The following is a 24,392-nucleotide window of genomic DNA, read 5'->3' on the forward strand; positions in this document are numbered from 1 at the left end:
TTTAGCTGGCCTCTGAGGAATAACAGAATAGAACAATAGGTCCCACAGGCCACAGAGATCTCTCCTTCCCTTCCTTTTGTTCTTATTTTCAGTCTAGACAAGAACAACACATTCATTACATTGTGCTCCCCTCCAAATGAAAAGGGTAAAATTGTTCAGTGTTATATGGCCTTGTGTTACCACTGGAATATGCTTGTTTTACTCCCTCCTACCAGAGCATGAACTCCCTGAGAGCAAGGTGTCCTGCCCATGCGTGGTCAGAGCTCAGAGGGCATTCAAAAATCTGTCCATCAGAAGTGACATATATTGCTTAGCTTCTTGTATGGCTCTTGCCTTTCCACATATGATGACAGGCAGAGGCCAGATTCTTACTTGGCTGCTCTAGGAAGGGCTTTTACACAGCTTTTACTTCCACATATCCATGGAACATGGCGCTAGGAATACTGGAAGATGCTCAATCTGCCAACTGGCTCCCAAAAGACATCATGCCCAATATCTTCCCAACCCCTAAGTAATATGACAGAATTACCATTCACAGACACTGTAGTCTTAAAACTAAAAGAAAGTCTGCTCTGACAAATCTGCTAAAAACAAATTTTAAAAAGGAGAAGTGTGGTCAAGATCCATCTATCCTTTAAAGTTCAGATCCAACCAGCTCACTCAACGAGCTTACTTAAAAACCTGATGTTTGAAATGGTTATACTTTCACAAGTACAGTAAGTAGGGAATCAAAGATCCAGGTTCTAATTCCTGCAGTGTCTAATTAGCAATGTACTCCTGAGCAAGAAGTATTAGCGTCTCTGAGCTGCAGTTCTTCACCGACAGACAGAAGGGAGTGGGCTCTTTCTTTCCCAAGGCTCCATTAAAATAGGGGGTTTCAAACTTAAAGGTGCATTAGAATTTTTTGGAGGGCTCCAGTCCAGAGTTTCTGATGCAGTAATCTGGGATGGAACCAGAGGCTACATTTCTAACAAGTTTCCAAGTACTCGCAGCAGCTGCTGGTCCAATAGCTACATTTTGAGAATCCCCTGCTTTAACAGCATCCTATGCCCGAGTGGCTGAGAAAAAGGACCACATGTTGGAAAGGACACTGGACAGGCCAGAAGACTAGACTGGATGCAGCTCTGCTACTCAGTGCTGATGAAATGCAGTCAAACATCATTCATTCCAAAGAGCACCGTTTCATCCCCATCTGACATAAAACACCACATAATAAGTTTGCCTCTGTTCTCTGTGCATTAACCTAAGAAATGTTTGTCCTTGATTTATCCAAAGCAAAGGGCCAAAATAACTTCAGAAAAATCTTAAACTTCTCCCCTCCATGTCTATTTTAAGTAGTAATATTATTATAATACTGTGAACTTTATATTCACTGAACATAAAAATGTGTTGTTTTATCAGGAACCAATATTTTCAGTATAAGAGAAAAGACAGAGAAATATAAGATATACAAGACACAAGAAATTAAGAAATTCTGGTTTTTGAAAAAATGTACTTCTTAGCTCTGTCTACTCAAAGGGCCTAGAAGCAGTAATACCTCAGTAGCAATGAGCATACTTAGCATCCAGATATTAGTCTCCAAATATATTTCCCACTCAACAGAACTAAGGCTCCTCAGAGGAGAGTATTCCATGTCTTGGTAGGTGAGTTTCAAATATCTACTTGTTCCAGAAAACAAGGAAGTACTCAAAAACTATAGTGGCACGTCAAAAGGCCACAGACTCCACTGGGGACCCATTGGGTTCATGTCAAAGGCTCTCATTGGCAAATATGGTACAACTTGATTATGTAATAATAACAGCTGTAATTGATGGAAACCACTCATGTCCACAGGAATATCCAGACAAAGAGAGAAGGGAAGGGGTAGGTAGGAAACTCTTCTACAGATTGTTGTTGACTAATAAATACAAAAGGAAGAACGTAAAATCATCATTTTGCAATAACTAACCTAAGCAAGAATCATTAAATGAATGCCAAAGCCATTAGTTGAAAGGTTACTCATGAACAGAATATTCACACAGTGCCAAAGTATCACCCTGGAGACAGATTACTTAGGAAATGTAAAACTAATAATGTACCCTTATGGTGGAGAACGCTGGCAGTCACCTCCAAGTGACCCAACTTGGCTTTACTAATAATGGGAAGGCTATGAGTGAAGTGGGCTTCACCTAGAACTGACGTACCCCCTGACGTGAGGCAATATGAAGTACCCAATACCACCACTGAGGTGTTCTTGCCAAAAAATATTTAATCTGCATCTAATCAAACCTCTCAACATATTTCCAGTCTACAGGAAATATAGGAGAGAAAGGAACAAGTTAAAGCATAACATGAGGAAACCATCAAATCCAGAATACAGGATACTTTACAAAACAATCTGGCTAAATTCTTACAAAAGTCAATTTTCTTTAAAAATAAAAATAAAAATAAAAATGGAGGCAGGAAAGTAAAGAGAAACTTACTGCTTAAAAATAAGCGATATAAGATAACTATGTATAGTGCATAAACCTGGACTATGATTCAAAAAGAGTTATAAAAACATTCTTGGCACAAGCAAAGATATATGAATGTAGGCTGAACATTAGGTAAAATTTTATGATACGTAGAAGACTGTCTTTAAGACAAGCATGCTCAAGTATTTTCAGGTGAAGTGTCATGGTGATAGCTGTAATTATTTTCAATAACAGTACACACACACAAACAAAATGTTAACAAATGTTGAATATAAGTGAAGAGCCGAGAGTGTTCATTCTTTCAACAGCTGTGGATGTATGAACTTTTTCATAATAAAAAGTTAGGGGACACTATTAAAATGCAAAATAAAATTCTGTTCTCAGAGACAAACCTCACTCGAAGAGTTTATAAACTCCAAGTTGAGCAATCACTGGTAAAAGCAATCATTTGCCTTGCTTTGTTTTGTGCATGTACTTAAGTTATAATATTGTACTATAGTTATGCAAGATTTTATCAGGAAAACTGAATGAACGGTACATGAGACCTCCCTATACATTTTTCTGCAAATCCTCTTTGTCATTATTTAAAACAAAAACAAAAACAAACCACATTATAGATCTGCTGTCCTAATACCATCCACTTTGAGCACATCCTTAATCTGTTCCTTAAACCCTTCCCAAAACCAATCAGATAAAAGACATGCTTTCCCTAAAAAGAGCCTTTCAAAATCCTAAGGATAGTCAATTCTTAATACAGCTGAAGTACTCACACACAAAATTTGAAGAGAACTTGACATCTCTTGCAAATAAATGCCTCCCCACTTCCAGACCCCTTGGTTTCCTCCACAGTCCCTTGTCACCTCACCCCAGGATGAAATCTGTAATTCTCAGCTGGTTTTGTTTTCCAGATTCACATAATCAAGTAAAGCAAGTGAAGTGGGCCCACATCTTTGCATTGTCTGCAGCCAGCTCTAAAGCTAGATTCATTCAGCCTGCCAACAGCTGACAGCTCGGGAGAAGAGCAGCCACACCATTCAATTTCCCACACCTGCTGCAATTCTTGCCTTCTGGGCCTGAGGAATAACTAGTGGCCTGGTAACTGCCTCTCACTTTCACCTAAAGAGTCAGAACCAATCTGTGATTTTTCCCAAAAACAAGTATTTGCACCTTTTTGCTCCTGAGATGAAACTAAGTGGAGGTTAAAAAAAAAAAAAAAAAACATGAAGAATCCTGTTCTCATCAAGAGAACCCGCTCCAACAGCCCCTCCTGCTGGAGTTGGAACCAGAAGCACATGCTGCAAAATCTCTCTCACTCAGCCTGCTCCCCACTTGCTCCCAGGTCCCAGCCAGGCCAATGCCTACAACTGCACAAGAGGAGCTAAGAGGAGCTTTGACATGCAGGCTTGGCAAGGGCATGTTTTCCAGGCTGCCTGCTGTGCATGGCCCTCTATCCATAAGCAACACTTACTATGGGCAATGACTGTGCCCCATGCTATAGCAAAGGTCACTGTATGAAAACAGCACACAAGAATATGGTAAATAGTTAATTGTGTTTGTATAATACTTATTTGAGGACTCACCATCTGGTTTTCATTTTACCTGAATACATGGGTTTTGCAATAATTGCTTTTAAAGGAGTCTCAAAACTACTTATATCATGCATGTGTCCAACATTGCCTGATTTTTCAGGCAAGAAAATACCTTTTGTACACAACTCAACAAAAGTGGGATACAAAAGCATCCATTACACATATCGGTATGTATTTTATAGCTATGTTCACAGAAACATGATTGAAAGGAAATACACCAAAGCACTAACAACAGCTATCATAAGGTAGCAGAGGGCCAGACGCGGTGGCTCACACCTGTAATCCCAGCACTTTGGGAGGCTGAGGCGGGTGAATTGCTTGAAGTCAGGAGTTCAAGACCAGCCTGGCCAATATGGTGAAACCCTGTCTTACTAAAATACAAAAATTAGCTGGGGGTGGCAGTGGGAGCCTGTAATCCCAGCTACTACAGACGCTGAGGCAGGAAAACTGCTTGAACCCAGGAGGTGGAGGTTGCAATGAGCAGAGATTGCACCACAGCACTCCAGCCTGGGTGACAGAGTGAGACTCCATCTCAAAAAATAAGAAGAAGAAAGAAGAAGAAGAAGAAGAAGAAGGAGGAGGAGGAGGAGGAGGAGGAGGAGGAGTTGGAGGAGGAGGAGGAGGAGGAGAAGGAGGAGGAGGAGAAGGAGAAGGAGGAGAAGGTGGCAGTAAGTATAAGGATTTACCTTTTTCTTTATATTTTCCTATATTTTACATTTCTTTTTTTACAGTGATCACATATTGCACACTTATAATCAGAGCCAGGCTTAGGTGAAGAAGAGCTCTACAGAGAAGGCAAACCACATTTAGATTCCATTAGAGATGTGAAAGAGGACGTATCCTGACCGGCCACAACAGCTGTGTCAGGGGAGGCAGCACAGGTTGAATGACACTACAAGAGTGAACTCTCAGTTCATAAAATTCCAAAAGATTACATTTAAAATTGTACCTACAAGTCTGCCAGTAAACAAGTCAAAAAGTGTGTTAATAAATATGCAAAGACCATATTTTCCAGCAACACCACTCCCAACACAGCACCGGCAAGATGCACAGCATTCGGAATGGAGACTTTGGTAGGAAGGTGGTATTGATCATTCCATTCACAAAGAGGGTACTTCATAAATAGCTCAACTACTGTATTTAAATTATAATAAGCAAGAAGTTACTGTTCCTTCAGTAAAATTTAAAATCACCTTAAAATAATATTTTATTGGAAAGCATCCAATTTCCCACTGAGCTGTACACCAAGATAGGATCACTATAATACAACAGAATAGTCTATATCAGAGTATGTCAAGGAGAATCTTTTGGCCATTCAACTAAGCAACGGTACATTTTCATTTTAAAGTACCCATTATTCTCTTTAACAGAGAAAAGAGAGTGGTCACCTCATAAAATGTCACATCTTCAAATACTTATGGAAGGCTCTATCAGTTGTCTTGTGGTCCAGAGACAACAGTGTTTTCCAATTCTTACTGACAAATACCCATGCTGAAGATGACCATGTTGTCAGAGACCCAGCAAAGGGCAAGGCAAAGGAGGAGATTTTGCTCTCTGGATAGCACATTAGAGATCAGGTTAGCCATTATCTCCCTTGACAGACCCCAGACTTGGGGAAATTATGGCTGGATTTAAAGTTATCCTAAATCTCCAATGCTGCTAGTGAACTCTTTCTAGAATCTGTGAAATATGATATTGAATCCTACTCATAACTAGGCAAGTTAGGGGCAAACATGAGCATAAAGTAAAATTTCAGATAAAAATAATTTAAAATGAAATGGATTTAGTTCATTATAATATATTACTATTTTTAAAGAATTTAAATATGGGCTCGTGCATATATTACATGCACACACACGGGCACACGTACACTTACTTTCTGTCTCGGTCACGTTCTCCTCTTTCCCATCTAAAGCTGCACAGTAAATCCTCATGCGACCATTTCAAGAACTATTTTTTGCTACTAAATTTTGCCAACAATCTGCTCAGCATTCTAGCAGATGTTTCTGTTTTCCAACCTCTGGGAACTTGGCTGGGTCTGTTTTCCTCCCCCATGTTAAAAATAAAAGAAATGGCACAAATGTGACCTAATACCCTAGAGAAGCTTTTCTCCACTCGAAACCCTCAATCTCCCTATTCATGTGACCTCCATGATCCCTTTTCAAATTTTTTCTTTTCCATTAGAGAAGATGTTTCCAATTATGTCCCATTACGTTGCCAAGGATGACATCACTCAGATGTGTGTGTGCACTGCGTGTGTTTTGAGAAAATGCTACTGCCTTTTAGTTACTTGGAGACCGTGTACTACAATTTAGGCCAACTAGTCCACTGGACCTATGAATCCACAATGTCACAGGAGGGCAATTTGTTCAAGTAATCAGATTTTCCAAAGAGAGTAATACTCTATGTTGTTGGGGGAATCTTTGTCTTCCATCTAACATTATTTAAAAACGTGTGTGACTCAATCTTACCTCAGTGACATCCATAACTTTGATGGCTGCCAACTGACCCGTTTTAACATGTCGACCCTGAAAAACAGAAAAAATAGATCAAAAATCAGCACCAATTTTTTTGCACAATCATTAGAACAAAATGGCTGAAGTTTCCAACAAATCGTATCTCATCTATACTTATCTCTGACTAACCAAAAGTGATGACGAAATAGTCCTGTGCTCTCCAATATAACAATATGGTTTATAATTAACCACACTTAATAAGCGAGACAATTCGTTGAACAAATGAGTTTTTGATAAAGCATCAATTACTTCTTTCCTTCACGGGTTTAATTTACATAACACTATCTCAAAGAAACTTTTTTTTTCTCTAAGGATTTAACTTTTTCTTTATATTTTCCTATATTTTACACTTCTTTCCTTCACAGGTTTAATTTACATAACACTATCTCAAAGAAACTTTTTTTTTCTACAAATCATGTTGGCCATCCTTTCCTTCTTAACTTGCTACAGGAAAAAAAAATGACCCCCAAAAAACCCTCTAGACTTTTTATTGTCAAAAATGGATAACTGTAATTTTTCCCTGTGTATTCCCAATACCCATTACTTTATTTCGCAAGAATTACACTGAAAGTCTTCTTTGAAGCTCTCCTGCAGTCCCAATGTAGGGACTGCAAGAAAGAAACAAGCTAAAGCATAACATGACGAAACTATCAAACAAATTCATTTTTTAAAATTATTTCCCTCCTCCCACCAACTTCTTTATACACTTCTTTAAAATTCTGGGATTTTTTTTTAAGTGTATAAAGAAGTCAGGGGGACAAGGGAGATAGGTTTCTTACAGTTGTATTATAATGCCTCACCTGGAATCTAAAATCCTATAACCCATTTATATCACTAGATACCAGACATACTTGATATCATTCTCCTTTCACCCAGATGAGGAGTACTGGGTTTAATTACTGTCAGTCTTGTTACTCTCTACCCACTCTTTGCAATGCCCTGCTGGTCATTTCTCAGGCCAGTAGCAAAGAGCATCCAGATATGCTGAGCATGATCTACTTAACAACTTCGTGAGAAATGGTCCTTCTGCAACAGATGTAAAACAGAAAGAACATCCCCATATTTTCCAAAAGCCTGTCCCTCTTGTGTCTCATGACTTAAAGAGTTGTGAACTTTGAAACTTTAAATCTGAGGAGAGTCTGTGTAGGAACTCAAGTTATAACTTGGACAAAGCAACTCTATGAAAATGACACTGTATTACAACTATGACACTGAGTAACTGTACCTGGGTAAGACACCGCTTGGTGTGCCTCAGGCTCCTATCTATATAAGTGAGATCATAGTAGTGCCCACTTCATAGGGCTTCTGTGTACAATAAATGGGACACAGGGAACATTGTGTGGCACATGGTCAGTGGTCAAGCACAACCCTGGAACCTTGTTTCCTAAATTAATGATAGCTCCTATAGTTGTGACTGCCAACACAACCTAAAACCAAATGATGATTTTCTTGAACCCAAGGAGAAAGAGTAGAATTTCAGAGGATATAGTATTAAGTGATCCTCTCATACTTTCCACATAAGCGTACAAAGTTCATCTCCTTGTTAACTAACCAACCTTCAAACCTGTTATTCACCCCCTGCAGTGAGTTTATTTCCAAATTACTAAAGCATATTTCTCGCTGACAGAAACCAAATAATGAGGGAAAATGTCACACGCACTGTCCTGGCTTTCCTTCTTTTCAAGAGGGTAATTAAGTATGCTGCATTGGGAATGTGTTAGTAAAATGTTGGGGATGGAAGGGTCTTCTGAGTATCTGATATGGTAACACCTAAGATCCCTACAAATCCAGAAAATCCACGGGTCTATGAAAAAGCCTCCTCAGACATTTACAGAGTAGTATCTTTTTTTTTCTTTTTTCAAACAAATCTTAACATAAAGCCATAAGGAGCAACAGAAAATGGTCTATGCTTCCCTGTATGCCTGAACTCAAGACCACAAGTGTGTATCCTCAAGACTTAGTCAGAAAGTGGCATAAAAGCTGAGAACTGTGAATTCACTCACCATCTGCTTTATAAAAAACATGAGTTTCCCTTACTAAGGGAATAGAGTATCAGGAACTAAAAACTAATCAATTATTTTTGTGATGAGGCCAGACCATGTGACAGCATCAGTCTTCATTATCACTTACTAGGTCTCCAAATTAGATCCATTTTAAATTTAAACCAGAAAATCATCTAAGAATTCTGCCTTCCTCCTTCCAAACAAGACACTGTACCGGGAAAAATTAATCTGGGACTCAGGCAGCTTGGAGCTCTTTCCTTGTCCAACACCCCATCACTCTATTTCCTCAGGAAAGTTGCTTAAGTTCTAGGAGTTTCCAACCCCATGTTCAGGTGCTTCGCCCCCATTCTAGAGTCAGGCAGGTGGTAGATAAAGTGCAGAGAGTCTATAAGGCCCTAGCCCTGACGCTGACACCCAGTGGGCTCTTGGCAGGGATTCATCCTCATTCCATTCCAACAAAGACCCATGCTGATTTCCTTGCTCCTTTCTCCTTGTAGACTGCAATTGTCTCAAATGTAGTCAATGTAGGCCCATTTCTAATTTTTGAAAGGAATGGCCAATATAAGGGGAGGGAATGGGGTGCTAAAATAATGTACTTCTCTATTTAAAAAAAAAAAAAAAAAAAAAAAAAAGGCCAGGTGAAGTGGCTCACGCCTATAATCCCAGAACTTTGGGAGGCCAAGGCAGGTGGATCACCTGCGGTCAGGAGTTCAAGACCAGCCTGACCAACATGGTGAAACCCCGAATCCACTAAAAATACAAAAATTAGCCCAGTGTGGTGGCGTGCACCTGTAATCCCAGCTACTCAGGAGGCTGAGGCAGGAGAATCGCTTGAACCCAGGAGGTGGAGGTTGCAGTGAGCTGAGATCGTGCCACTGCACTCCAGCCTGGGTGACAGAGCGAGACTCTGTCTCAAAAAAAAAAAAAAAAAAAAAAAAAAAGCAAACTTCTAAATTTGAAACTAATAGTAATCATCTACCTGCTGAGATGGGTCACCTTTGTGTAAAGGAACCAAAATGGCCAGCAAAATAGTCTTGGGAGAAAAACTAAAGCCGGGACTCAATGTACTGAATGTTAATATTCATATAATTGTGTGCTAAGGAAGCTACACCAAGAGTTTTTTAAAGGACAAAAGTTTGCCTGTGATTTATTCAATACCACCCAAGAGGGAATATACTGACTCTCCTCTCAGGGTGGGCTGCAAAGCTTAAGCCTGCGCTAGCTGGGTGGCCCAACTCACAAGGGAGACCCTTACCACACCTCTCCTGGCATCTCTTTAGCTACGACACACGACCCTCCTTCATACCACCTGAAGGGTATTTAAAGAGAAAATGAAAATGGACTGCATTATGACGGGAACTTAAGGACACAGGAAAAGGCATTACTCACTGATGTTTGGGGCTAGACATCTATTATATCATCCCATTTTGGCCTCTATAATGTTTCTTAAGGGCTGCTTCATCCAGCCTACTCACTGAAGATGAGCAATAAATCATGTTCCTTCACCTAACTCTGGATTACTGGATCACTCTGGACCCACCTGATGTTGGGTCACTCAAACACCTAACTTGTGCATGGAGAGATTTTGAACTTAATATTTAACAGGGTCTTTTTTTTCCCTTGTATCATCCATTCTTTAAATAGGCCAGTAAATTACTTGGTCAGTATTAAATATACATGTGTTACTCTCTTGTCCTATTATCTACATTTCTTGGGCACAGTATCCCATCCAGGGATAAAATAAATATAAAATGCCAGATGGCAGAGATTAAAGATTCATGGTTTGCTTTATTTACACAGTACCATGTAAACATTAATGTGTTTATAAGACAATTAGTGATTTAAAAGCCCCCAAATACTATTCACATCTATTTTCTCAACAGATCCTAAAAAATCCTGAGGGCAACAAAGCAGGTCACTAGCCTGTTCTACAGATGAGAAACTTTGAATTTTCTTCAGTTATCTGCACACGATACAATGGCAGCAGGATCCCCTTTCCACAGTGATTTTATATACATACTTCAAGAGAGGGACCCCTACTGTTTCTACTAACTCGTCAAATTTCTATCAAAATATTTTGTTTTCAAAGAAACAGCTTAAGTTACTTCCCCTCTATGCTTTTAAGAGTTAGCAGACATAGCATGATTTAGAATTAAAATTTTTCTTCCAATCAACATCATTTCACGTAGCGTGAATGGCTCAAATAACCAGAACCGTTATCCCCTTTGATAGAAACTAAGAAGGTTGCTCTGGTTCATTTTTAGTCTTTAAATTTCAGAAAAATGTATGTTGTTTTTTTTTTAAGAAGAAAACTCAAACTATTCTTAATAGAGGTCCAAGCTGAAGAAAATAGCCTGATTTTCAACTTTCTTTATGTTTCTAACCAAGTCAAAATTGCCACCTCACACTCGAAAAACCATCACACTAGAAAACCCATCCCACATGGTTTTAAATGCAGGGCACTATGGCAGCCTATTTGTGTGCCTCTAATGAAATCTGCCCCCGGCCCACAGAGAGGAGCCTAGAGGTAGAAGAAACAGCATTCAAAAGGAGGCTTCTAAATCCCAAAAGAAAAAGATGCCGGCCGGGTGCAATGGCTCACACCTGTAATCTCAGCACTTTGGGAGGCCAAGGCAGGCGGATCACTTCAGGTCAGGAGTTCGAAACCAGCCTGGCCAACATGGTGAAACCCCATCTCTACTAAAAATACAAAAATCAGCCAGGCATGGTGGCGGGCGCATATAATCCCAGCTACTCGGGGAGGCTGAGACACGAGAATCACTTGAATCTGGGAGACAGAGGTTGCAGTGAGCCAAGATCGTGCCACTGCACTCCAGCCTGGGCGACAGAGCAAGACTCCAACTCAAAAAAGAAAAAAGAAAAAGAAAGAAATAAAGAAAAAGATGGCAATGTTCCTATCTTCTCAAATGTTCTACTATCATTATAGGCTAGGTAACTTCATGCTGCATAATCTTTACCTAAACTCCAATTATCCCTTTAAAACACATTTGATGATTAAATATATTCGTTGAGAGGCAAATTCCATTGTCTCATCCATATTAAGAGGAACTCTGAGGAGTGAATAAATTCAAGTAATGAAAAATAGAGCCTTCACCTCAAGACTCCAATCTGAAGAGATGGTCTAATACCAACCACTCTATCAAAAAGTTTCACCACTCATCCTCCAACCTTCCGTCACAGAGCCTTGCTATTAAATGGTGCCACCACCTCACATCTTAGCAAGAAAGTGCACGTGACTCAACAGCACTTTTTCCATTCATAGTGCTTTCTCCCTAAATGTCACCTTTTTCCAGAATCATAAAACTTTTGTACTCATACAGCCTAAGAATAAATAGGAGACAAGGAAAATTTATGATGTTTATGATACTATGTAAGGTAAATAAACACAGAAGTTAGGAATAACAAATGCCTTCGTCCCTAAATAGCCCAGAGGGGTGCACACACACAGCATAAACTCCAGCAAGCATATCCTGTGACACCGGAGAGCATTACAGTCCTGAGGTGGGACTGTAAGAACAGGACACAGGAACCATGTTGGCCCTACTCTTGGGGCAGTTAGTGAACAAGCATTTTATATGCATTGTTGTTTACTCCCCACACAACGCAAGTATCATTATCCTCAACTCACAGATGGAGAAACACTAAAGCTCAGAGGGGGCTAGGTTAACAAGCTCAAGAGTCACACCTAGACTGGTTCTCTATACCAGGCTGTGGACCTGGAACAAAAATGACCACAAATGTCCTATTAACCAACTTACATAGGAACTGCCAAGTATACTATTCTATAACATTTTAATAGATATAATCAAACATGGCAATACAGTAACCAATAATAAAAACTTATTTTCAACCCCTGGCCTTTTTCTTCTTGAATAAAGAAAGAACATCCCACAGGAATCGTTTAGGGAACATGAAGGCATGTGTACACACATTCACAAGCCACTGTGGTCCATGGCTTTCTGAAACTGTAAGAGGCTTTTATTTGTTCCCATCTTTATCTCATCATAAATTAATGCTTCCTTTTATCTGCTGAGTTTAATCTGAAACAAAAATTTCAGAGATTAATTACCTGAAATTGGCTTTATATTTGCTTAATAGTGAAGCCTATTAATGCACATCTCAGTAACCTGAAGACTACCTTTAACCAGTGCTCAGGACATGCCCCACACTGCTGAGGAGATAAAACACAGCAATCTGCCTGCAGGGAGCTTATAATTTAAAGAGGTGTTTAAACACACACACACACACACACACACACACACACACACACACACGAAGAGCATCACAGAGAAATACCATGCCCTAGAGTAGAAACACTTAGGAAAGAAGACAGTGTGAAACCAATTGCTCTGCTTTCATAGGATGTGCAAAAGCAGCTGTTCAGGAAGGACACATCACCATGGGGCTAGTGAGGTGGACCCACCATGGTGGCTGCGGCTGAGCCTTCAAGGATGCCTGGATGGCACTGAAGATCATCAAAGGACAGAACATGGATCTCTCAAGATGTGAGCTGCAAACAATCCTTTCCAAATCCCAGAAGGGGACAGGTTTGAGTTAGCAACTGGCCAGGAAAAAAAGGGTGAGCACAATGAATCCCCCCAAGACTAGAAGCTGTGTCACAAAACCATGTCACACCTCTGCAGACATGCAAGGAGAGAAGCTTGTCATACACTGCACATCTAGAAGATGCCAGTCTCCCTCACTAAATCAAGAGAAGATTCCATGGTGGTGTGACGTGTACTTGCAACAGAAGAGAGAAGACCTGGCTGCTTCTCATTCCCAACCAACTGGGAAGCTTTGTTTCTTGATATTGTTCGTTGACTTTTTAGTGGTGTGCTGTTGGCTTGGGAGTGTTAATATTTTGGATTTAAGAGATTTACTGGGGGTAAAGTATGTTGCGTTTTTCTATTAGGCATGTCAATTTCAGTAACAAAAATCACTGCCTTTCACCTGTGACATGCAGACTTCCAGGCTCTATCCCAGGCCATAAGAACTGTGTAACTGGGGTATAGGAATCCATGCCTTTTTAAACTAGCATTCTAGTGATTTCTTACACACTCTGAAGTCTGGGAATTACTTCTTCAAGATTATAAGAAAAGTCGCAAACTCAAGTTCTCTCTCCCCTTTCAGACTTACATAATATTTATTACAATTATATATGCAACTTACTGTCTTAGCTGGCGGTTTGGTGTGTGAAGGTTAGATTCATAACAAGTAAATTCTAATTCTAACAAATATCCTTTTTTTTTCCCAGAAAAACACATAGCTTATGTTCTGAAATGTCCAAGAATTGAAAGGACAGGCAAGCCTACTTCAACAAAATAGGTGATTTTACAGATTAGAAAGAAATCCCAGAGAGCTAGGACACTCAACTAGTAGCTAAGCCAAACCTGGTCTGTCCATTCTCTCCCCAGAATATCTCATCCACACCATTCACAGTTCAACTTGACAATTCCAACCTACTCCCCTTTCCGAATTTTCTTATTTTTACTAGCAAATATGGAAACCTATGTGACTATGAGCTGAATGGCATGAGTACAGCACTGGGAAATCTACTGACCACTCTTTCCATATCCAACCACCCAAAAGGCAAAGACCAGCTTGACTGGTTGGGCACTGTAAACCCCAAAACCATAGGCCTCACTCATAGGTGTTCTTTTACAAAAAGCATCTGCAAAAAATCCAAAATTACCAAAGTGGGAGAGCATATTACCCAGACAGCTCTCCAGGAGCCATCTAAGATAAGAAAGCACGTAATCAACCTGAGACAGCTCAGAGTACTTCAGGAAACATCTCGGTCTTCTAAACATCTCCTGGTTGGTACTAGATCATCCCTTCAGACTGGAGTCCTAATAGAGCAGGAGTAAGGAAACATGAGCCCAAAGATCCACTGCTGTTCTCATCACGTGCCTCCAGACCCCAAACCAAGCCTAACGTGAGAGGGCTCCTATATCTGCACGTTTCATCCTCATAACTACTATTTCTTATCTACTTCTCGCTTCCTTCTGTGATCAGGGCTGCAGATGAGCAGGCAGGCAAAGAAAGCACATGAATATGTCAGTGCTATCAGATGGGACTTTCCAATTAATAAGACAGTGCTTCCATTCCCTAAAGACCTTAAAATCAATATAGAATTATTCCTTTCTTAGGTCGCAGCTACCTTATCTGAAACAACACTCCCTTTAAAGAAAATTATACCTCAATTGCAGGGAATGTGTAGACTTCTATTAAGAATGAAACAGTCAAAATAGACAATATGGTAAGACTTTACTTAATGCCACCACCCACTCCCCAATAAATGAGTCATTTTGCATAGCTGCGTTAGCAGATAACTGAAAGTAAAATAAATTATGCACCGCATCTTTTTTCTTTAAGGAGCCAATCTGGATGGAAATCTTTCTAAACCCTGAATTCTTGAGCACATTAAAGGTACTTTTCTTAATGGCCCAGGGAAATCATTATGAACACTAATTACTATCCAGTCTTTGCAATTAAGGGATAGCCTCCGGGAATATTACGTCAGGCAGTAATATTCTGACTCCAACAAAGAAAGGGCCCAGTCATCTGGGCTCTGCATGCTTGTTCAGTCATTTACAGCTGTGTGCTGTGTTCTAGGACAGATGGCAGGTGGGGGGACCAGACAGCAAGCTCAGTTCCAGTTCGAGGAGCTATCACTGTAGTAAAAATCACCTCTATGTTAGAGAAGTGGAGACAATTTAAATGAGCAGATAATGAAGGGTGCAAGAGAAGAAATCCGGTCATGAGAGTTTACGAGTCATTCTTTCAAAAAGGGTGCTATGGTTTGAATGTCCCCAAAGTTCATGTGTTGAAAACTTGATTACCAATGCAACAGTGTTGGGAGCTGGGGCCTCATGAGAGGTGTAAGGCCAGGAGGGAGGAGTAAAAAGGTTAGTCTAAGAGAGTGGGTTAGTTATGTCCAAAGCAAGTTTATTATAAAAGGGGAAGTTCAGTCCCCTTCCCCCTCCCTCTCACCATGCGATGCCTTCCACGTTATGATGCAGCAAAAAGGCCTTCACCAGACATCAGATGCCAGCCCCTCGACCTTTGGCTTCTCAGCCTCCAGAGTCATGAGCCAATAAATTCCTGTTCATTTAAAGTACTCAGTCTGTGGTGGTCTACTACAGCAGCACAAAATGGACTAAGACAAAGGGGGAGGGAAGATCTGGCTGGGCAGTGGGTCAGGTGGGGAAAACAGGCAGAAGAGTTTTAGAGACATCTGGTGAAGATGCATTACAAAGGATAGCGCCCCTTCCAAGGGTGGTAACAGCCTTGCAGTCTCTACTACAACATCAAGTGTGAGGAACTAAGTTTGAAGAGGGAGACTGGCAAATAAAAAATCATCAACTAAAGGGTCCGAAAAAAGGATTAGCTCATGCTTTCTTTCATCAACAGTCAAAGGGCACTGGCAAGTCTTCATGTCAGAGCATCTAAAACAATGGAGATTTCAGATTCTGCAAGCAGCTATCACTAGTATTTACTACACATACGCAGCTGCTCTTTGCTCACTTGAAAAACCCAACTGGCTAAAGACCCAGTAATTTTTGTTTAATAGCAAGAAAAATTTCCCATTTTTTACTATAGGCAAACTTACATATAAAGTTATTCATTTATTTTAGCCACTAAAAAAATACAGTATTCAACAGCCAAGTAATTAGTCAATATGGTAATACAAACCATGAAATTCAATCATATGACTCTGTCAAGATACGTTAAAAGTACTCTACTCTTGAAGATAATTTAATTCAGCACTAAATAAAAGATCACTAACTGACCAATGAGAAAGGGAGCTCCTCCCAGGTGGCAATCCAATGGACTGTGCCTCTTAGTGACCAAGTGGGGAATCCAGGTTACACAAGAAAAACACACCTTGTAAAGCTAGGGCAGATGTAGCACTGGAACCCAAGAGTCTGTGATTTCATATGACATCAGAAGACATCATACACAAAATAACTGAGTGGATTTTAAGAAAAAGCTTGTGTATTATAATGGCTAAGCATTTATCCAGAACAAAAGACAAAACACAGAATTATGTGGGTTCCCCTTCCTCAATCCCAAGAAGTTTCTCTACATTTCTCCCATGTGACTTCACAGTACACTTAATTCCTCATAATTAGATCCACAGTATAACTTCAATATTGAAATATCACTTCAAGCATCACTAAAGCACTCAAACTGAACTCTTCTCATTGGCTTAGAGAAAAAAATTGAAAGTTTCATGCACAAATCAAAAGGCAAGAGATTAAGGGGTGAAAGGGATTCAGATTCCATTCTGGGCTCCTCATCCACCCATGGTCCCTTCCACTCACTACCAACTCAACCTTCAACTAAGGTTTCAAACTGATTCTTAACTTCTTTCTCAGCACTTCAAGAAGCTAACTCTAAAATATACTGCCCTTGAACCTATGTATATGTACACTATTCACATAAAGTCAACTGTAAGCAGCTTTGTGTGTCCCTGAACTATTGTAAAAACAAGTATAATCTGGTTTGTGAACCTAAACTACTTCTGTTGTTGTGTTGCAGCCAGTAGCACGGTTTAGAAGACATATTCCTTTCCTGCACGTGGTCTCTGACAACAGCATTTGTTTTCCTTCTGGTATTCAAAGTCTGTACACAGCTCTTAATTTGCCTATGCTGTATATTCATATTTTACTCACTACACATAACTGTATTGTCCCTCCTTTAAAAAAAAAAAAAAGAGGTGAAAGAGAAACCCCACCTTTCGAGTTTTCTTTTGAGGTTACATGTGATAGTATCCCTTACCAGAAATAATGCACCCATGCCATCAACTCAGGTTTCCAAAGCCAGAGCACTCTCATGCAAACTCATACCATGTCCATCTAAAATTTATCTTGACAAAATTAAAAGAAAAAAAAATGGAGATAGAAAGAGCTCTTGTCTCGGCATGTGAAACAGAAAATTCCCTCCTCAAAGCATCATCTTTTGTTAAAAATCATCAGTTACAAGTAACCATACTATTAAAACAGATGAGTTTTCCTCAGTGTTATATAACCATTTCTTTTTGAGTTGTACACTCAACCCATCATTGCTTTCTCAGTATAAGATTCACAATGAAAGACCATGAATAAGTAAACAAAAGGGCAGTTTTATAGCTTTACTAAGGCTTAAATAGATCTAGTGGAGTTGATAAAGTCAGTGCTCTAACCACCTTCCCTGACTACTCTGCATAATGAGGCCATGCAATAATCACATTACATAACTAAAAGAACAGGCAAAGGGAAATTTTGATGAGCTTTATGCTTCCCTCTATTTTTCAGCACCCTCCTCTCCTCCTCCTCCTCCCTATCAATAAACAAACCTCCTCTCTCACTCCACAAAGGAAGGGCCCATAGAGAAGCACTCACTGTGTGTTCATTCTCTCAACAAATATATTTAATAAATATCCATTTATTTATTGTGCCTGGCACACAGAAGTGTACAAATACTTTAATACATAATACAGGAAGTCATTGCAACCAAGTTACAATGAAGAAAAACATCCCTATTTTACAGAAAGAAGGTAGAGGCTCCATGAAATTAGAAAAACAAGCCGAAGGTCACACAGCTAGAAAGAGGGGTGAGGTGGAATTCCGACTCAGGTGTGTCTGGCTTCAAAGCTCCAGGTACCGGATCACTGATTTGGATCAGCACTTTTCCTTACCGGCCACAGAGATTTAAAATCAAAGCTCTGTGTTCCAGAACCTGCTTCCACCCCACTAAGACACCAACAGCAGCCTGTAGGTGAAGGTCAGGATGTAAACCCTGAGGAGTAAAAAGCACCCAGGCAGTCAGGGATTGGTATGTCCCTTCATACGACTCCCTGCCCTTCCCTGGGTGCCCTTCAGGCAGCCAGAATCTTTGGTGGCTGTTTTCTGAAGATCCTCTCCGACTCCTCTTAACCCTGCCCCCGCTTTTCACTCAACCCCTGACTTGGTCCACAGCCTCAACCAATCAAGGCACCTTGAGAAGCCTGCCAGCTGCCAAGGTATCCCCCCAAAGCGCCACCCCCTACCCCACAAGATACCTTCTGCATGCTGTCCACCCTGTGTGTGGTGTGGGCAAAGCCTGGGCTATCAGTGTAAAGCCTGGGCTATCAGTGTAAAGGAAATGACTACAAAAAAGATACAAAAGCGATTTCACAACTGCCTGGAGATTAGGTGGGGACCCCGCACACTGTGCTGGACACACGAATCAGAGACACGCACAGGTGAGCACTCAGAGCCCAGCACTCACAGCCCTACGGAACTGCCTGAGGTGGTTTCAGCATATTTAACTTGCAATGGAGGGAGAAATGCCAGTACAGCTTCTTCCCCAGGATTCAGAGCTCTGCCTTGTGGTTCCCCCCCAGACCCACAGGTCCCCTTCATCAACCTTTGATGAGAGGACGTCTGTCTGACTTGCTGCTCCAGGGAAGTCATTCCACTGAACCTACAGCCCACAAGCATCCAAAATTACCCCTACAGAATTACCGGTAGAAATAGAACACTGAATTGAAACTCTTCCAGCAACAAGTACACCAAAATCTGTCTTCCTAAGATAAATCCGTAATATTAAAAGTAAAAAGAAATTCTGATCATCTGAGTCAACTGCTCTGCTACTAAACTGAAGAACCTGAACAAGTCTCTTCACTTCTTGCAAGTGTGGCCATCTCACTATAAAACGGTCATGATTCTGAGGCCAACATTCTGATATACAAGACACTGGTCTAGACGCTAGGGATACAACAGTGAACAAAAGTGTGCAAAATCTGTGCTCTAGTTCTTGAAGGGGTATATAAGCAAAATCAAGCAATACACCTTCTGCTCTTCTGAATACATTCTCATAGTTAAAAGAAAAAGGATGGAAATAAGCTACAGGGAAAACCCTGGCAGAGCACTGAGGAAAGGGAATGCGAGAGATGGGGAGGTTGCATTTACACTGCGTGGTCAGGGAGGTTTCTCTGATACCTTGTCATTTGGGTAGAGAGCAGATGGAGGCGATGAATGACTTTGTCTTGCCACTCACCCTGCGGGACCTTGTGAGCCGGAATTAATCTACACAGAAAACCATGAGCCGGCACCAAAGGTGGGATACGCTAGCTCCACTACCCATACTGTTTGAAGGTAATGTGGTGGCTCTGCTCAAGCTTCAGGTTCTCCACTCCTTCTTGTCAATAGCAGACACAGTGCCCAAAGCACACCCACTGCTGTGTGCCGCTATGAAAACAGGCACTGCACAGAGCAGGACTCTCTGTGGGCATGTCCAGCCATTCCCAATAGCCAGCTACTTCCTCACACAAAGCTCATGCTTGGATTACAGAGAAAGGGCCATGAGAGGCTTTAGCTTAAAAATGCTACAAGATTTCTCCATTCACCACCTGACTACACACCTCTTCAGTCACTTTTCAAGCGGAACTCATACTCAGGGTTAAGGTCTGAGGCCTATATTGGCAGAGCCTGGCTATGACTTTCTACTCATTGTTAAGGTCTAAGGCCTATATTGGCAAAGCCTGGCTATGACTTTCTAATTAAGCACTGAAAGCAAAGTCTCCCGCCTTTCTGTAAGGACAATAGTCAGAAAAAGAAAAACATATTTTTTTAATTTAAAAACAAAATCCTAAATTTAGGTCCACAACATTGCTTATTATTATTTGGTATGTGGTTATTTGGGTTATGAGATTGCAAAATTCAATTGCGGAATAAATTAACAAAAGCCAATTAACACAGCCATATTAAAAATAGCCTCTGTGTGTCCTCTTACGGTTGCACTTCTTCCACTTCAAATTACCCTGGCATCTGATTAAGGCAATTGGCTCTGAGTTTACAGCCAGAAACTACTCTCTAGGTGCTAATAGCAGGGTTCTTCTCCCTGGCAATAAATCCTCCCTAGTAATTCATTGACTAAATTGGACCTAACATTTTCCATAGTGTTTTTTTTGGGGGGGGGGTGGGGGTGCATTTTTTGTCTTTTTAATTGAACATTCCAAAAATTAGAAAGCTGTATATTTTTTTTAAACCCAGATTTCTAGCTTCTCTTGAAAAACAGATTTGTTAAAGCTGAGCCTCTAGACTAGGCCCAAGAAAACAATGTCTGGAGTCCAGTGGGAACTGCCCCGTTAGAGCAGCAGGAGCTCTCCAGCGTCCTTACAGGCCTTATCACTCAGAATGCTCACACATGAACCTGAAAAGCACGGGCCCAATATTCTTGAGTGTAGAACAGCAATGGCTCTTCAACCTTGGCTGACCATCAGTCCCTGGGAGAGCTTTTTGTTGTTATTGCTGGGAGTTTTTTGTTTTACTTTTAATTAAATATGCCTGGGCCTCACCCAGATCTACTGGATCAAAATCCCTAGGTGAGGGGCCTGAGAATCTGTAATCAACTTCTAAATAATTCAGAGTAACTGCCACTACGGCTTGATGGGGAATAATGTCAGAAAGGCTCCAGTCTATATGGACCACCAAAACTCACATTCCCAATAAGAAATTGAAAGCCCTCCAAAACACCACCACGTTAAGCATAAGACTGCTCATCAATTGCATGTCTATCTCCCCGACATGTGAAAACAAACAGGTTTGGCCCTGACAGCATGGGAGAAGCCCAAGTAGCAGACACCACATAACACTCCAACAAAAACACTGACCCACAGTGAGTGACCACGCAAGCACCCTGACTCTGTTCCCCCTTCACTGGCCTGACCACATTAAGCTATCATCCCAACAGGGCACTTGAGCGTGAATGGGGCACTGAGAGTAAGTTCTCCAGGATACCAGGTGTGAACCAGGGCTGCCTCGGGGCACACAGAAGGTTATGGTCACCCACCTTTTCCTGGGCTTCGAGAATTTGAAGAATTTTTTTCCAAGGAAAAATAAAACAGATGGCAAATCACTAATTACTGGATTCTAAGTTCTCACCCCCAGCACTAGCCCAGGGCCTGCACACAGCAGGCCCTCAGTAAATGGTTTTTCAAAGAATAATCAAGAGGCTAACAGGTGTTATATGACAAACATATTCAGTAATTTGTAAACACAGACCTTTACAAACAATCTCAAATAGGAGGTACAACCTTCAAACCTCTCAGATGATCTCTCCTTTAAGAAGGGTTCCTGGCAAGTCCACCACAACAGTTACCCCACTTGAATAGGCCATTCAGAAATAAACTTGGTAAGATACAAATTTTTCACAGGAAATACAAGCAGAGGAGGCTAAATATGACCTAAGAGCTGACTCAACAGCCTCTGTGATGGACAAGGCTTCTCTCTCTAGGGCCAAACACCCCATGTTGTTCTTTGTGGATATAGGCCAGCTGTCCCCAGAAACTCATCCTCCTAAACTGTACCAATAATGGCCCCACAAAGCCACTCAGCAACAACATGCAGGAAGCGTGAAGGTTAAGATTGATCCGGGGTTGTCCTGAAATACTGCTACAAAATCCACGAATGCCTACAACCATCACTCAGCCCCTTTAAAAAAAAAAAAAAAAAAAAAAAAGAGGGGATAGGAAACCCTAGGTTTTTGTGAGATTGATAAACAAAATGGGGGAAAAAGTGATAAAATAAGCAAGACGACCTAGGTGGAGAGGCCTCCACCCTACCTGAGAGTGAACTCCAGGCCTCTGGAGAAGTCCTTCGGGGGCTGCCCAAATTCCACCACACCCAAGAGCCTACCTAGGAGCGCAAGTCTCTTCAGCACTAAGACATGCCTTTAAAATCAGAACCAAAAGGAACTGCATGAGAGGGGCTTTTGGGGTGGTGAGACTGTTCTGCATTCTTGATTGTGGTTACATAAATCTATACACGTTAAAACTATACAGACTTGTATATCGAAAGAAAACTAAGTCAATTTAACTTTATGATAGTTTTTAATCAAATAAAAAACTGAAGAGAGGCAGCAATGATTCAAAATTCAGGTTACCTCACAAGCACAGGCACCCAAAGGAAAACTGGACAAACAGGATAACATAAAGTTAATAAGCTTCTTACACTGCTAATGTAACAATCAACAAAGTGAAGAGACAACCCACAGAATGAGAGACAATATTTGCAAACTAACCATCTGACAAGGGATTGATAACCAAAATATGTACAGAGCTCAAACAACGCTATAGGAAAAAAATCTAATAATCTGATTTTAAAATGGGCAAAAGACTTCAACAGACATTTCTCAAAAGAAGACATACAAATGGCACACACGTATATGAAAAGGTGCTCAACATCACTGATCATCAGAGAAATGCAAATCAAAACTACAATGAGATATCATCTCACCCCAGTTAAAATGGCTCATATCCAAAAGACAGGCAATCAAAAATGCTGGCGAGGATGAGGAGAAAAGGGAACCATACACTGTTGGTGGTAATGTAAACTAGTACAACTACTATGGAGAACCATTTGGAGGTTCCTTAAAAATCTATAAATAGAGCTACCATATGATCCAGTAATCCCACTGCTAGGTATATACACACAAGAAAGGAAATCAGTATATCAAAGAGATATCTGCACTCCCACGTTTGTTGCTGCACTGTTCACAATAGCTAAGATTTGGAAGCAACCTAAGTGTCCATTAATAGACGAATGGATAAAGAAAATGTACTTATACACAATGGAGTATAAGATCCTGTCATTTGCAACAATACAGATGGAACTGGAGATCACTATGTTAAGCGAAAGCAGCCAAGCACGGAAAGACAGACATTGCACGTTCATTTACTTCTAGGAGCTAAAAATCAAACCAATTGAACTCATGGAGATATAGTAGAAGGATGGTTACCAGAGGCTGGGAAGGTAAGTGTGGTTGGGGAGGGGGGTTAGTGGGTACAAAAAAGATAGTTAGAAAGAATAAATAAGACCTAGTATTTAACAGCACAACAGGGTGCCTATAGTCAATAATAATTTAATTGTACATTTTAAATAACTAAAACAGTATAACTGGATTGTTTCTAACACAAAGGATAAATGCATGAGGGGATGGATACCCTATTTTCCATGATGTGACTATTACGCATTGCATGCCTGTATCAGAACATCATCTCATGTAACACATAAATATATACACCTACTATGTATCCATAAAATCTTTTCTACTGTGTACTCACAAGAAAAAAATTGAAGGCAATTGGGGGGTGGGGAACCCAGGTCGCCTCTGGGCCTTCGGCCTATTTTCCTGTCTGCTCAGTGAGAGGCCCCTCAACAGACAGACACATCCGCTTAGGGATTTTGCTTTGTTGGCATTGTCTTTGTTCCCTCCCCCTTGCTGCCCTCCCTTTTCCTATTCTTACCACATTGTCAAGCAAAAAGGTTGATTCAGAGTCTCTACTGATTTAGGGTCTTGAGTTGGGAAAATATCAAAACCAGAACAGGTATAATTCCTGCCTCTAGTGCTACAATCAAGGAGGAAGTGCTGGGGTCCATTAGGTCCAAGGAGAAGTGCCGAGGGTCAACTAGGGCACAGAGAAGCCCAAGGAAGGGGGTCTTGCAGTCAGTAGCATTTACAAGGCACTACCCTACACCAATGTGAAGATGGTGTACTCCACTTTCTGAAAACCCAATGCAAAGAAACCGACTTTGTCAACCCAGATAAATCAAGGAAGGGTTACACCTAAAAGCAAGTGAGCAGCATGGGTTCAGACAGGGAGGCAGTGAATAACATTACCAACTTCCAGAGCCCAGTCCCCTCATCTGTACCCAAATCAAGGAGTGAAGATGAAGACTGACATCCTCATGTGTGTGAGGTTTAGCACATCGCCCAGGCGCGGGGCAAGATAAAGAAATGTTAATTACCATAACACCTAAGCAATTCTTTATATTACATGAA

General features: G+C 40.8%; 1 protein-coding gene across 50 annotated transcripts in view; it reads right to left on the minus strand.

Annotated features, from left to right (window-relative positions):
* Positions 1 to 24,392, minus strand: part of MAP4K4 (mitogen-activated protein kinase kinase kinase kinase 4) — a 193,650-nt gene that overhangs the window by 94,316 nt on the left and 74,942 nt on the right. For all 50 annotated transcript variants that reach the window (XM_054678099.2, XM_054678083.2, XM_054678082.2 and 47 more), the window contains one exon: positions 6,514 to 6,570. In XM_054678099.2, coding sequence (XP_054534074.1) covers positions 6,514 to 6,570 — 57 coding nt within the window. The remainder of the gene's footprint in view (positions 1 to 6,513; positions 6,571 to 24,392) is intronic.

The sequence above is a fragment of the Pan troglodytes genome, chromosome 12 (assembly GCF_028858775.2).
Source record: "Pan troglodytes isolate AG18354 chromosome 12, NHGRI_mPanTro3-v2.0_pri, whole genome shotgun sequence".
Classification (NCBI taxonomy): Eukaryota; Metazoa; Chordata; class Mammalia; order Primates; family Hominidae; genus Pan; species Pan troglodytes.